This window comes from Mya arenaria, chromosome 9 (assembly GCF_026914265.1).
Source record: "Mya arenaria isolate MELC-2E11 chromosome 9, ASM2691426v1".
In the NCBI taxonomy this organism is placed as follows: Eukaryota; Metazoa; Mollusca; class Bivalvia; order Myida; family Myidae; genus Mya; species Mya arenaria.
This window is the reverse complement of record NC_069130.1, coordinates 56,075,741-56,089,919: the sequence shown is the minus strand read 5'-3', so window position 1 is coordinate 56,089,919 and position 14,179 is coordinate 56,075,741. Positions and strand designations below refer to the sequence as shown.

The 14,179-nt window shown below is 35.1% G+C and overlaps 1 protein-coding gene across 1 annotated transcript; it reads right to left on the bottom strand.

The window, feature by feature from the left end:
- Window positions 1–9,123: 9,123 nt before the first annotated feature.
- On the bottom strand, window positions 9,124–12,264 carry LOC128203697 (uncharacterized). The gene is made up of 3 exons (XM_052905222.1): window positions 12,183–12,264; window positions 10,091–10,829; window positions 9,124–9,228 (listed from the first exon to the last, which is right to left on the bottom strand). The coding sequence occupies exons 1-3, from the start codon at window positions 12,244–12,246 to the stop codon at window positions 9,225–9,227; spliced, it is 807 nt and encodes a 268-aa protein (XP_052761182.1). The 5' UTR covers window positions 12,247–12,264; the 3' UTR covers window positions 9,124–9,224.
- Between the last annotated feature and the right edge of the window lie 1,915 nt (window positions 12,265–14,179).

Here is a 14,179-nt window from a genome sequence, read left to right as displayed (position 1 = left end):
TTTAAACCATAACTCTTTCTTAGTGTGTAAACTGCACAATACCCGATCAGACTAGAAACTTCAAATTTGCCAGTACATGTGTTTTAGTAAATCTGCAGTTAGTATTTCACTCTTTTAATCAGGTGAAGCATTAGATATAAACAGTAGCTGGCCAAATTATTGGAGACCACTTAAAGACAAAAGAGTGTATGTACTTACAAAAATTAAATGGTTATGCGACCGTGTGGCATAACTACATTTGAGTACAATATTTTACCCTTACTTAGGACATACTACCAATCTTTAAACATTACTAAATACATACATGCAATATTTATTATATAACCATTAGTAAGTTGATACAAAAAAAATACGCCTACCGTCAGAGTCGTGGATCAAGCCAGCGATGATCAACAGTCCGAGAGCTGCAAAGATCGACTTCATGGTGGTTGGTGGGCAAGCAGAGAGCACCTGTGAAATGCCTCAAACATAGGCCATTTATATACCATTTTTAAGACGTATGATTGATTTAATTTAAACGGAAGGCCATGCATTATTCCATGAAATTATCTAACCACTCTTTATTTGCATTTTTTATTCGTAAACTAGTATACGTGATTGACATATATGTTTACCGCTACAGTTAATATTATTTTACAATGTTAATTAGAGTGAACTGGGGCGTGCCTAGAATTTGGACGCTGAATCGCAGCGTCAGTCACATGGCCACAGCTCTGCTATTCAGGTCGCCAGAGAGACATCAATGTAAACCATAGCATTAAATGTTCAATTTGGTGGTAGAATGTTTTTTCAAGTTTTTTGAATAACCCATTTCGAGAAAAATGACTCATCACAATGTGCGAACAAACACTGCATATTTAATTTCGTGGGGTTTATGAACGAAATTAACAATAGACCTAGAAGTATAGGCGGTTAAAGTATCTTCTGACATTAACTACTTGTTACTACGGTATGATCTGAAAATTAAGATAGGGCCCGCGCCGGCTTCGCATTCATCATGATTCTGATGAAAGTGGCCAGGTACACATTCATTTTCAATGTTTGCATATCACTAACCAACATAGTCATCAAATATTTTCGTCACAAACACAATAAAATTATTTGAATTATGAAGGTGATTCAGTACCGACATTTATAAATGAAAGAATATATAAGTTAACATACGACCTTTTATAGAAGCCAGATATCAACATAGTCTAAGTACACGAATATGTGTTTTGTCATGTGTACTCTGTACTTTCAAATGCGCAAATTCTGTCCATTTTCCACTGTGAACGGTCATGAATACCCCAACTATCTCCTGCAGATGCGGACAAAATTCTCACATATGATACTCAACTTCTGTTCCCATTTTTGAAGGCTATAAATCTTATACATTTCACTCGTGGAAACATGAGCAAATTATGGACTTAAATTTATTCATCTCGTCACGTTTTAAAGTAGTTTAAAACTGGTTTTTGATTACAGTAAAACTGCGACGCAGGGGTCCGAGCTGAAACCGCGAGGGAGCCAATGGTTCGAATGACCCGGGTTTCAATATTCCAGTCTGTTATGAAATATATTTCAGTGTATTTTTAGTTTGAAGTCGTCAAACCGACTGTTCACTACGACACCGATTATGTGTTGCGTTGTGGAAATCGCTAATATGTTCAAATGCTGTCGTATACGAAATATAAAAGAAACAAGAGCTGTCACAGAGACAGCGCGCTCGACTATTCCGCCGCTTTTTAGTGTAAGGATTGAAAGGTTTTGGCGAAACATGGCTCGCTGTAAAATAAGATTAGATTTCAATGCAATACTTGATGTATTTGCCGAGATATTAACATAAATGTTGCTACATGCACAATTTTTACCAGAATTTCTAAGTTCAATAATAAAGGGCCATTATTTGCAAAACGCAGTTTTCTAACTTGGTTATTCAAGTAGGATGGGTGGTTGAGTACCATTGTTTAAATTCTCAATGCAATACATGAAGTAGTTGCTGATATATTAACCTGTATGTGCATACATGCAAAACAGGTAACCAGAATTTCTAAGTCGCATAATTAAGGGGCAAAAATTATATAATATGCAAGACAGAGTTGTCTTTTCTGATTTATTTAGAAGGTTGAACGGTTGGGAGGCTGTGTATAAAGTTTCAATGTAATAAATGATGTATTCAAATTTCTATGTCGAATAAAAAAGGCAATTATTTGAATTTAATGTAAACTAGAGTTATCTTATTTGGTAATTTAAGTAGATTGGATGGTTGAGTACCATTGCATAAAGTCTCAATGCAATACATCAAGTTGATGCTGAGATATTAACCTATGTGAGCTTACATGCAAAACCTTAACCAGAATTTCAAGTCAAAAAATAAAGGCCCATAGTTTGCATTATATTCAAAAAAGTGTATTCTAACTTCATCAATTTAGTAGGTTAGATAGTTTGGAATACATATCTAAAGATTCAATGCAAAACATGATGTATTTGATGAAATATTGACTAAAATGAGGTTACATGCGAAACCTTAACCAGCATGTTTTAGTCGAATAATAAAGGGCATTCAATTTGCATTAAATGCAAACTAGAGTATCTAACTTGGTTAATTAAGTAAGTTGGGTAGTTAAGTACCATTGTATAAAGTCTCAATTGAATACATCAAGTAGTTGCTGAGATATTAACCTAGCTGTGCTTACATGCAAAACCTTAACCAGAACTTCTAAGTCAAATAATAAAGGGCAATTATTTGCATTTAATTCAAACTAAAGTTATCTAACTTGGTTAATTTAGTACGTTGGATAATTGAGTACCATTGTATAAAGCCTAAATGCAATACATAAAGTTGTTTCTGAGATATTAACCTATGTGTGCTTAAGTGCAAAACCTTAACCAGAATTTCAAGTCAAATAATAAAGGCCCATAGTTTGCATTATATTCAAAAAAGTGTATTCTAACTTCATCAATTTAGTAGGTTAGATAGTTTGGAATACATATCTAAAGATTCAATGCAAAACATGATGTATTTCATGAAATATTGACTAAAATGAGGTTACATGCGAAACCTTAACCAGCATGTTTTAGTCGAATAATAAAGGGCATTCAATTTGCATTAAATGCAAACTAGAGTATCTAACTTGGTTAATTAAGTAAGTTGGGTAGTTAAGTACCATTGTATAAAGTCTCAATTGAATACATCAAGTAGTTACTGAGATATTAACCTAGCTGTGCTTACATGCAAAACCTTAACCAGAACTTCTAAGTCAAATAATAAAGGGCAATTATTTGCATTTAATTCAAACTAAAGCTATCTAACTTGGTTAATTTAGTACGTTGGATAATTGAGTACCATTGTATAAAGCCTAAATGCAATACATAAAGTTGTTTCTGAGATATTAACCTATGTGTGCTTAAGTGCAAAACCTTAACCAGAATTTCAAGTCAAATAATAAAGGCCCATAGTTTGCATTATATTCTAAAAAGCGTTATCTAACTTCATTCAATTGGTAGATTAGATAGTTGGGAATACATATCTAAAGTTTCAATGCAATACATGATGTATTTGATGAGATATTGACTAAAATGTGGTTACATGCAAAACCTTAACCAGAATTTTAAATCACATAATAAAAGGCATTTACTTTGCATTCAATGCAAACTAGAGTTATCTAACTTGGTTAATTAAGTAAGTTGGGTAGTTAAGTACCATTGTATAAAGTCTCAATTGAATACATCAAGTAGTTGCTGAGATATTAACCTAGCTGTGCTTACATGCAAAACCTTAACCAGAATTTCTAAGTCAAATAATGAAGGGCAATTATTTGCATTAAATGCAAACTAGAGTTATCTAATTTGGTTAATATAGCAGGTTGGATGGTTGAGTACCATTGTATAAAGTCTTAATGCAATACATCAAGTAGTTGCTGAGATATTAACCTATGTGTGCTTACATGCAAAACCTTAACCAGAATTTCTAAGTCATGAAGGCCCATTATTTGCATTAAATTCAAATAAGTGTTATATAACTTCATTAAATTGGTAGGTTAGATAGTTGGGAATTCATCTCTAAAGTTTCAATGCAATACATGATGTATTTACTGAGATAATGACTTAAAGGTGCTTACATGCAAAACCTTAACCAAGGTGTGACGCCGACGCCGCCACCGACGCCGACGCTTGGGTGAGTAGCATAGCTCTCCTTATTCTTCGAATAGTCGAGCTAAAAATAAATGGATAAATTGTTATAACAGTACATATTATGGCATTAGTCAGATTTAAGTTTCGCAAAATCAAGGATTGATGATTGGTGCATCTTTTGTGTCTCGCGAAACTGTTCAAACTCATAATTATCTTCTCAAATGCCCAACTATCATCGGTCATGCGTAAATAGTGATCAACGGCTTTTCACACCTTATCAGATTTCCTTTCACCGTCATTGCAATTTCTACAACTTGCGAAAACACCTAGCAATTGTTTGTTTATTTTGGAACATGCGTTCGGGATAAGTGTGCAATTATGACCTCGAGGGAGCCATAAGGTTTTGTGCATGATTTTTGCATTTGGGACCGGCTATAGGGCTCGACTCCTCGACGTATTTAGGTTTCGATGCAGCGCCAGTATATTTCATATGACAATAGAAGGAAACATGTCCGGGACCAAGCTCCGACCTCGAAGGGAGCGCCGGTTCTCGAACGACCACCTGTTCGAACGACCGTAGTTTTACTGTAGAACGTTCACGTGTTTTTTCTCACATGGTCATGTGTATAGACATAGATTAGTTTAATGATCTAAGAAAAATACAGTGAACATAATACTATGATGTAGGTTGTTTTAAAATGTGATTATCCTCGACGCCTTATAAATTGCAAAGTGAGGTTTTAGGAAATTATATCGATTGTTTTATAATATAGTTCTTAAGGCAGTATCCGCTCTACGTTTATCTGAAACATCATCTCGTTGAAACGCTTGAACACGGTGAAAATGGACGGACATACGATATGTAATTACTAGTGTATGGTAGCTCATTTTTGCCGTTTGTGTTATGGCTTGTCGCGGCAACAAGGCGAAAACGCAGAAATCTTCCACTTAGTAAAGTTGAAATCATCTTAGTGGCGGGGCAAAAGTGCGAAAACTTACGGGGCGAAAATGCAAAATAGTTATGCGGCGCAACTTGTCGCCCTGCCAAAGCCGTTTCGCCGCTTGAATGAAAAAACACACACACGAAATGGCAGTAATTAGCAAACATATGCATCCTATTACAAAAATTTAATAATATTTTATTGCATGAATGTAAATTCAATGTAGCATTCAATACAACATAAACAGGTTTTCAACGATTTTGGGACAAATTATTAATTTTAATAAGGCAGTGGCCTTATCAGCCCTTAAGAGACGTTTTGACCAATCCCAGAACCGTATTACCAAGATGAAGACGTTTTGAGACTTCTACTAAAATATGAACGTTTCAATTCGAATTCTGTGCTGTAGAGAGTAACTGTAACAGCTCCTTAAAACTCTCTGATATGAACAATATTACTAGCAATTAAAAGGAGGGTCATCACATAATAACGACTCAAACGATAACGATATTACAGTGTCTGTTTTTGATTATATTGTCTCTACAATCTGGTTAATGATACTATTCTGTCACATTTGACTGCAGTTCTATCATTTTCAGATGTGTAATTAATATACTTGTTTGTCTACTGAAAAGAGAACATGTGTTTTGTTTAATCTAATAGGTTTCTCTTTCCGTTGCGTACATCCTTCTCCGCCTGTTCGATGTTCTTCACAGTTTCAAAAACAATAACAACAAACAATTGTAACTGCAATCTTTCAACTATCAAAGACTAGAAGATATCATGAGTGTTTAATGAATGGGTTCCACATGTAAAAACATGTGTCTTAAACCGTATCTTTGCAAAAATTTGTCGTTCATTATGGCGAATATCAGTACCCTTACTTTGCTCATGTTTCAACAAATTGATTCATGATTAAAATCCATGCACAATTCTTGCTACTCTAGGACCAGACACCTTCAAGCGCAGCAACTGACTAGCCTTCTTAGTTAGTCCAATCCCCTTTTATGAGTGTTTTATTCTTTTCATGTGCATGGTAAAGTGCAAAAGTGAAAAATGTTCATTGAATTTTGTGTGCAACAAACAAACCCTGTGCAAACTAAGCATCGAGCAACGTCCCAACCCAACATTACAACAAAGCAGTGATCTCCATGTTCATCAGGAATAGTCCACTGAATGTGTTTTGTACTTGTATACAGAGGTTGAGCACCTGTAATAACAGGAATATCGATTGTTTTTCTAACAAAAGTCATTGAGTGTTAAATCATTGCTACTGATTTTGCAAAGAACGGAAGGAGGGCGCTTATATCCGCTGGCTTTCCCTGTCCTCGGCCTAAAACTAGCTTGAATGGTATGATCATTGGAGGGTCAAACATAAAATATCAATCCAGACAGTTTGTTGAACAACAAGCTATGCTTACAACTGCGCAGTTGATAAGATTCAATAACGCAGAAATGCTGCTTCCTGTGGAAATATTTCGTAGACAGTTAACCATCTAAAGCGGTATGAGTATGAGACCCCGTTGCCAACTTCTTTTGGAACACTTATACCTGTCAAAACAGAATAAGTGCAGCAATATTAATAATTAAATTAACATTTTGGCAGAGAAAATATGGATTTTCTCTCCTAATATTGGCATAACAATGTAAACCAGCAAAGGCATATTTATTACAAGGCGAGAGAAGCTATTTTATAAATCATAAAAATGCCCATTATATTGCATTATTCATGCAGATGAAAAGCTTGCAATTAAAATAATTGAATTGATATGTATTTAATATAAACATTCATGGCGGCCAAATATTTAACTTGGCCATCTTGGTTTCTTTAGCGTGGATCTAAGAATAACTGTTTTAGTAAGTTCTTAAGAGTTCCAAGTTAAGTGTTTTTCCCATCAAATGTTCATCAATTGTCCATTGTATAAGAATAAAAGACCAGTTTACATATCATCTAAACTAAAAATATTTTTAAATATCAATTACTTCTTCCTTGTTAATTGCTTCAAAGATTGAAAGCAATTGCATGTTGCTTTTGTTTGATTCGAGTAACATTAATGGAATAATATGCTTGTTTAGACAATTCATTGCTTTAAAACTGGACCTAACATCTAATGTACGTTTTGCCTTACTTTTGTTCACTATTATAACTTTTACACTGTGTAGTTAATTTGTATGCATACGTTTAATCGACCGGAGGTCTTCATAAAATAAGTGCATGCAACTTGAATGTTGATGATAGCTAATAAGAATATAACATAAAGAGGGATTGGACCAGACGTCGTAAGCCGCCTTACCATTGCTGAGTCGATTCCATCGATATATTATGGAGGAATTTCTGGATTTCTTTCCTCATTGCTGTATCCATTTAGATACTGGTTTGGGGCCTGTATGTCCACAAAGACAAAGGCGTTACGGACAATTCACCAAACAAATTAAACAGTCTTAAATATGTTTCATGCAGTAACCATACAAGATATGAATGTTTTGTTGACACTTGAAGTCTATGTACATTTTTTTGGATGTTATGGCATGTGATTTAAGGACTGAGACGATGAACAGTTGTATTTTCTTAACAGCAAAAGACCTGCAAAATGCCGATATTAAAGGATTAACAATTTATGGCGGCAATGGGACATGGGATGTTTTCAACTGTATTAAAGTGATAAAACATTATTTTACTCATTAATTGAAAATTTGGCATAAAATATATCATATTAAATAGCATTTAAAGCTGTAACTGCTTTCGGATTTTACATTACGACATGCAGATTATGCTACCTATGCAAATTATAAAGCGACATCAGTTTAAAGTGACCTTAGATATCAGTACTATGCAGAAGATTCCATCTTCATCAAATTCATCCTAATTTTTTGGTATGCGGGCAATTTCCCCAGATTTATGATTGGTGATTAAGCTACGATGATTCGATGGTGCGAAACCTTAAAATCCAATGAAATTTGGAATTCCTAAAAGGGATGTATTTAGAGAAAGAAATTATGACGACTTATTGAAAATAGAGTGGGCTTCCTCAGCTTGCACCCTTAAGCCGGATGAACGTTAGCTTTATTTCATGTAGATTGTCAAAAATGGATCTATTTGGTGTTTTTGGTGGAATCACATGAAACGATCTACGTAAAATTAATGAAAACAAAATTGAAAAAATCCTCCATTGTCATTGACTCACACAAAAATGTCACCTATTATATGCTTCATTTTACTATTGACACTGGTTTAACAAGTACGCCTTGTGGGAAGTTAAACTGACTGAAATATACTTTATGAAACAATGCTGGTGCATTTGCAAGAATCGATCTACGTATAAATAATTAAAAGAAAACTGGAAAAAAACTCGATTGTCATTGTTCAACACAAAGTTTCAAAAACCAATTAAGACGCTGGTTCGGTACACGTTGTACATAAAAAACTCAAAATCAAGTGCCCGTCATGTGCGAAACAGCCCCTATTCTGGATATCCGTATTCCAAAAGTCAGGGTCTCTGTGTGTACCAAGGCCATCCAGACTAAGTTAAAATGGAAAAAGAATCAGCTATAATCTGTACCTAACTTAATCTCGTTCTACCTTACTGGCCAACAGGCACCGCCGAGCTGTCGTTCTAGACCATCCAGTGATTAATAACGCCATCGGTGGTGATATTTCAGTCACAAATTTGGCTCAATTGAATTCCTTCCTATTTATTTCAGTTACATAATATATATTAGATATAAAAATAGGTGTCAATCAAGTGCCCGTCACGTGCGCAACAATCACTATTCTGGCTATACGTAGGCCAAAAGTCAGGATATCAGTGTAAACCAAGACCGTCCATAACAAGCTACAATGGAAATAAAGTAAGCTATAACCTGTATCTAACTTAATCTCGTTCAACCTTAGGCACACATGCCTAGCTGTTCTTCTAGACAATCTAATCTTCATCAACTCCATCGGTGGGGACATTTCAATCAAATACGGTTCAAGTTAATTCCTTTCTATTAATTTCAGTTCAATTCAACAACTTCTTTGTTCAAAACCTCTTAGATTCAAAACTGGCTTAACTAGGACAAAGATTTTTTTTAATAATAATGATATTTATTCAATTGAAATAAATACATGAAACACTAAGTCGGTAAGGAGTTCGTCTGAATGTCTGTAGTCCACGTGGTGTAGAATTACCTGCAACGAGGAGAGAAATGTAATATTACTTTAATACTTAGTGTCACTGTTACCAGGGGCCGTCATTTCAATAAAGGATTTTAGTCATCAATGGCAACACATCAATATTTTCCTCGACTTTGTGTTGATTAATATTAGTGGCTAAAGTTAAATTCACTTAAAGTTTCAGCAAAATTATAAAATTATGACACTAAAATATTTCCATTTTACGACAGAAAAAACGACTACGATCTGTATTAAAACTCCATTTCTCGAAAAGTCTTCAAAATAAGAAGCTTAAATAAGCTCATTTCATTTACCAAATATACCATTTTCTTTCTTTATAAGGATTTTTATAAATACAAACATAGCTTATCGTTATTCCCATTATTATAATGTTTACAGGACACAAATTAAAGAAAATAAGAAATAGTGAGCTTAGCTTGTTTCTGTGAAAAGAGACTTTCGATAAGATAAATTGTTTGAGAAATTCGGGCCATACATATTCGTACACCAGCGGTAGAATGGTGCTTTGGTATCTGGCTAAATTGTCTCATTTTGGTGAATGTATTTGATAACATATAATTATGACGATTAGCCAAATTTATATTTTCGTTTGTGTTAATACATGCGGAGTTTATTTAATCTAGCATCAAAATTCAGCTTAACTTAGACGATAATGGAGTGCGAAAAAACAACTTTAAGTCATAAATTCAGTTGAAAGTGTCGTTGGAAGGACGAACACGCTAGTATAAATGTAGCTTTAAGTTTAATTGCTTCCGGATCTGAAAGATATATCTCCTTCAAGACAAAGCTCTAGAGAGAATACAAATTCCACCATTGCTGCAATTAGAACAAACGCGTGTTTTAGATTGTTACGTACTTCTTGCCGTAGTAGCCTCCACCCAAACGGCCGCCTCCGTAGCCCCAACCACCGTTTCCATAACCACTTCCACCCCATCCACCTTTACCGCCCCAGCCGTATCCGCCGTTTCCGTATCCGGAACCGTATCCTGAGCCGTATCCAGAACCGTATCCGCCGTTTCCCCAGACGCCGGCTCCACCCCATCCACCTTTACCACCCCAGCCGTATCCGCCATTTCCGTATCCGGAACCATATCCTGAACCGTATCCGGAACCGTATCCGCCGTTTCCCCAGACGCCGGCTCCACCCCATCCACCTTTACCACCCCACCCGTATCCGCCGTTTCCGAATCCGGAACCGTATCCGCCGTTTCCGAATCCGGAACCGTATCCGCCGTTTCCGAATCCGGAACCGTATCCGCCGTTACCCCAGCCGCCGGCTCCACCCCATCCACCTTTGCCGCCCCAACCGTATCCGCCGCCATTTCCGAATCCAGAACCGTATCCCCAGTTGCCAACTCCGGATCCACCCCATCCACCTTTACCGCCCCAGCTGTATCCACCATTTCCATATCCGGAACCGAAACCTGAACCGAAACCGGAACCGAATCCTGAACCGTATCCCACGCTGCCACCTCCATATCCGCCATAGTAGCGTCTACAACAGACAACACCGCCCCATTTCCCGCATCTACCGTTTGCGAATTCGTATTTCTTGTTACACCATCTGGCGCATCGGCAGGAACTTCCTCCCCTGGCTGTAATAAAAATGTTGAACAGATGAAAAAAAACACTGGCACCGGATTTTCAAACGAAATCATTTTTGTTTTGAAATAAAAAAATATCTGATTATTCCAAACTAAAAAATATTATACCGAAAATGTGAAAAAATATTGAAAACTATTTTTTTTTAATAAATATGCACTTTGTACTGTAAATTATACTTTTCAATATTTTTTCACATTTTCTGTATTATAATTATAAGAATTTGAACAAATGTCAGTGAAAACAAATATATTGCTACAGTTGCGCCTTATATGGTATAAAAGTGTTGTTCTTTTTTTGTGAATAGTCGATGCAGTTTTGCACACATTCAAAAGAAAAATAAATCTCCATTAATAAGTCACTATATCGTTTGTTATTGTTGTAAAATATAACTGTGACACCATTATCATGAAGTGGCGAAACCTCGGTCTAGTGGTAACCCACTCGACTTTCAACTGGATTGGTCGGCAGTGAGTATTGGATGAACATTGACCATTTAAATATTTAAGCTTAAAAATAATCAAACAATTAAAAACTCGTGTATGTTTCCAAATGTATTTTTTGCGTAAAGATAATTGACAAAACATGTTAAAGTTTCTACGTTTGTACTTTTTGACTTAATAAGATTCAGTGTAATTTAGTAAACATGCATTACTATTTAAGTTTAAGATGTTCTACCTGTTTAAATATACATTGAAACAAAGTGTAAGGCTTCGCCAAATTTATAAATAGAGTACGTCCGACTTATCGCATAAAATTTCAAGTAAAGGAAAAAAAACTTCGGCTTACCTAAAATTTTATTCGGTAATGAACCGCCAAACAGAAAAAAATAAATTATTGTGTCTTAAGCAAGTGTATCACAGCTACTTTAAAAATTTCGGTGTAATTATATTTTTACATTTTATTATAAAAAAAGATCACTAATGAAATTTTCATTAAAATTACTGGTGATTTAAACCATAACTCTTTCTGAGTGTGTAAACTGCGCAATACCCGACAGGATATCAGACATAATACTACAAATTTGCCTGTACATTTGTTTCAGTAAATCTGCATTTAGTCGTTCATTAATTTAATAAGGTGAAGCGTTAGATATAATACAGCGGCTGGCCAAATTATTCGATAGTTAACAACTTATTGAAGACCACTTAAAGGCAAAATATTGTATAGACTTACAAAAAATAAATGGTTATGCGACTGTTTCGCATCAAGACATTTATTTTATAAGCACAGTATTTAACCCTTACTTAGGACATACTACCAATCTTTAAACATTACTAAGTACATACTAACAATATTTATTATATAACCATTAGTTAGTTGATACAAAAAAAGAATAAGCCTACCGTCAGAGTCGTGGATCAAGCCAGCGATGATCAACAGTCCGAGAGCTGCAAAGATCGACTTCATGGTGGTTGGTGGGCAAGCAGAGAACACTTGTGAAATGCCTAAAACATGGGCCATTTATATACCATTTTTAAGACGTATGATTGATTTAATTTAAACGGAAGGCCATGCATTATTCCATGAAATTATCTTACAGCTCTTTATTTGCATTTTTTTTCGTAAACTAGTATACGTGATTGACATATATGTTTACCGCAACAGATAATATTATTTTACAATGTTAATTAGACTGAACTGGGGCGTGCCTAGAATTTGGACGCTGAATCGCAACGTCGGCCACATGGCCACATGGCCACAGCTCCGCAATTCAGGTCGCCAGTTAAACATCAATGTAAATCATAGCAGGAAATGTTCAATTTGGTGGCACAATGTTTTTCCAATAACCCATTTCGAGAAAAATGACTGAATATTTCAATCCGTGTGACTCATCACAATTTTATTTCGTGGGGTTTATGAGACCGGAACTATAGGCGGTTTAAGTACCATCTGACATTAACTACTTGTTATTAAGGTATGATCTAAAAAATAAGATCGGGTACGACCTATTATTGAAGCCAGATATAAATCTAAACTAAGTACAATGGTATGTGTTTTGTCATGTGTACTCCGGGCTTTCAAATGCGCAGTTTTCTACCGCGAAACGCACGGAATATCCCAACCATTTCCTGAAGATGCGGACAAAATCCTCACAAATGATACTCAACTTATGTTCCCATTTTTGAAGGCTATAAATCTTTTTTATTTCACTTGTTGAAACATGAGCAAATTTTGTACGTAAATTTATTCATCTCGTCACGTTTTAAAATAGGTTAAAACTCGTTATGGGTTATAACGTTCACTTGTTTTTCTCATAATTTCATGTTAACAGACATAGCTTGGTTTAAAGAACTTAAAATGATACAATGATTAACACTAGGATGTAAGTCTTTAATTTGTGATTTTCATCGACACCTTAAATTGCGCAAAATGAGGTTTAAGCAAAATAAATTGATTTGTTTTCATATTATAGTTCTTAATGCATTATTCGCTCTTCGTATATCTGAAACACCATCTCGCTGAAACAATTGAACACGATGAAATTAAATTAAAGACATACGATATGTAAATACTCATGTATGGTAGTTCATTTTTTGTCTTAAAGTGTAGGGCCTTGTCGGGCTATAAGGCGAAACGCGAAAACCTTTCACATGGTGAAACGGAAATAAGCTGAGTCGAGGGGCAAAGTGCTAAAAAAGACAAAATTCCTTGGCGCAAACAGTCCCTGTATCTGTAATTTATAGCATCCCCTAACCCATCAATTTAGTTCAAACTTCAAACAATAGACTTATGTATAAGTACTAATTAATATTTACTGTCCTGTAGGGCCGGTATTCATAAAACATCTGAAGTCATTTCCTAACTTAAGTCATTTTTTTAACTTAACATAATACGTAATACCTTAATTTGATGTGAAATACTTGATTACAAAGAATCTTATCTAAAAAAATATACTTTTTTCTTTAAAACACATCTACTTTTCCTTAAAGTAACTATGATCATTTAAGGAAAATGACTTAAGAAGAAGTATGTACGATTACGATTTCTGCAGTGACGTTGGTAAACGCACAGCCTCTCTTTATCAACACGCACTCATTATTTGCTACATATTTCTACAATGGGTTCTGTGCCGACTGCATTCAATATGCATCAATATCACTCTCGTTGTTAGGGAATACATTTAAAAACTAGAAACACCGTCATTTCACATAATGATACATGCTTGTCCTGACATACATGCACTAATTTTCATCGTAACAAATCTTTCTTAATTCAAGTTATTGATCAAACGATATTTTTCTATGTTCTGAATAATAGTGACCTTGACCTTACCAACCCAATAGTAACCACCCGGTACGTCTCCACTTGTGCTTTGTTTAAATTATATTTTATCACTACA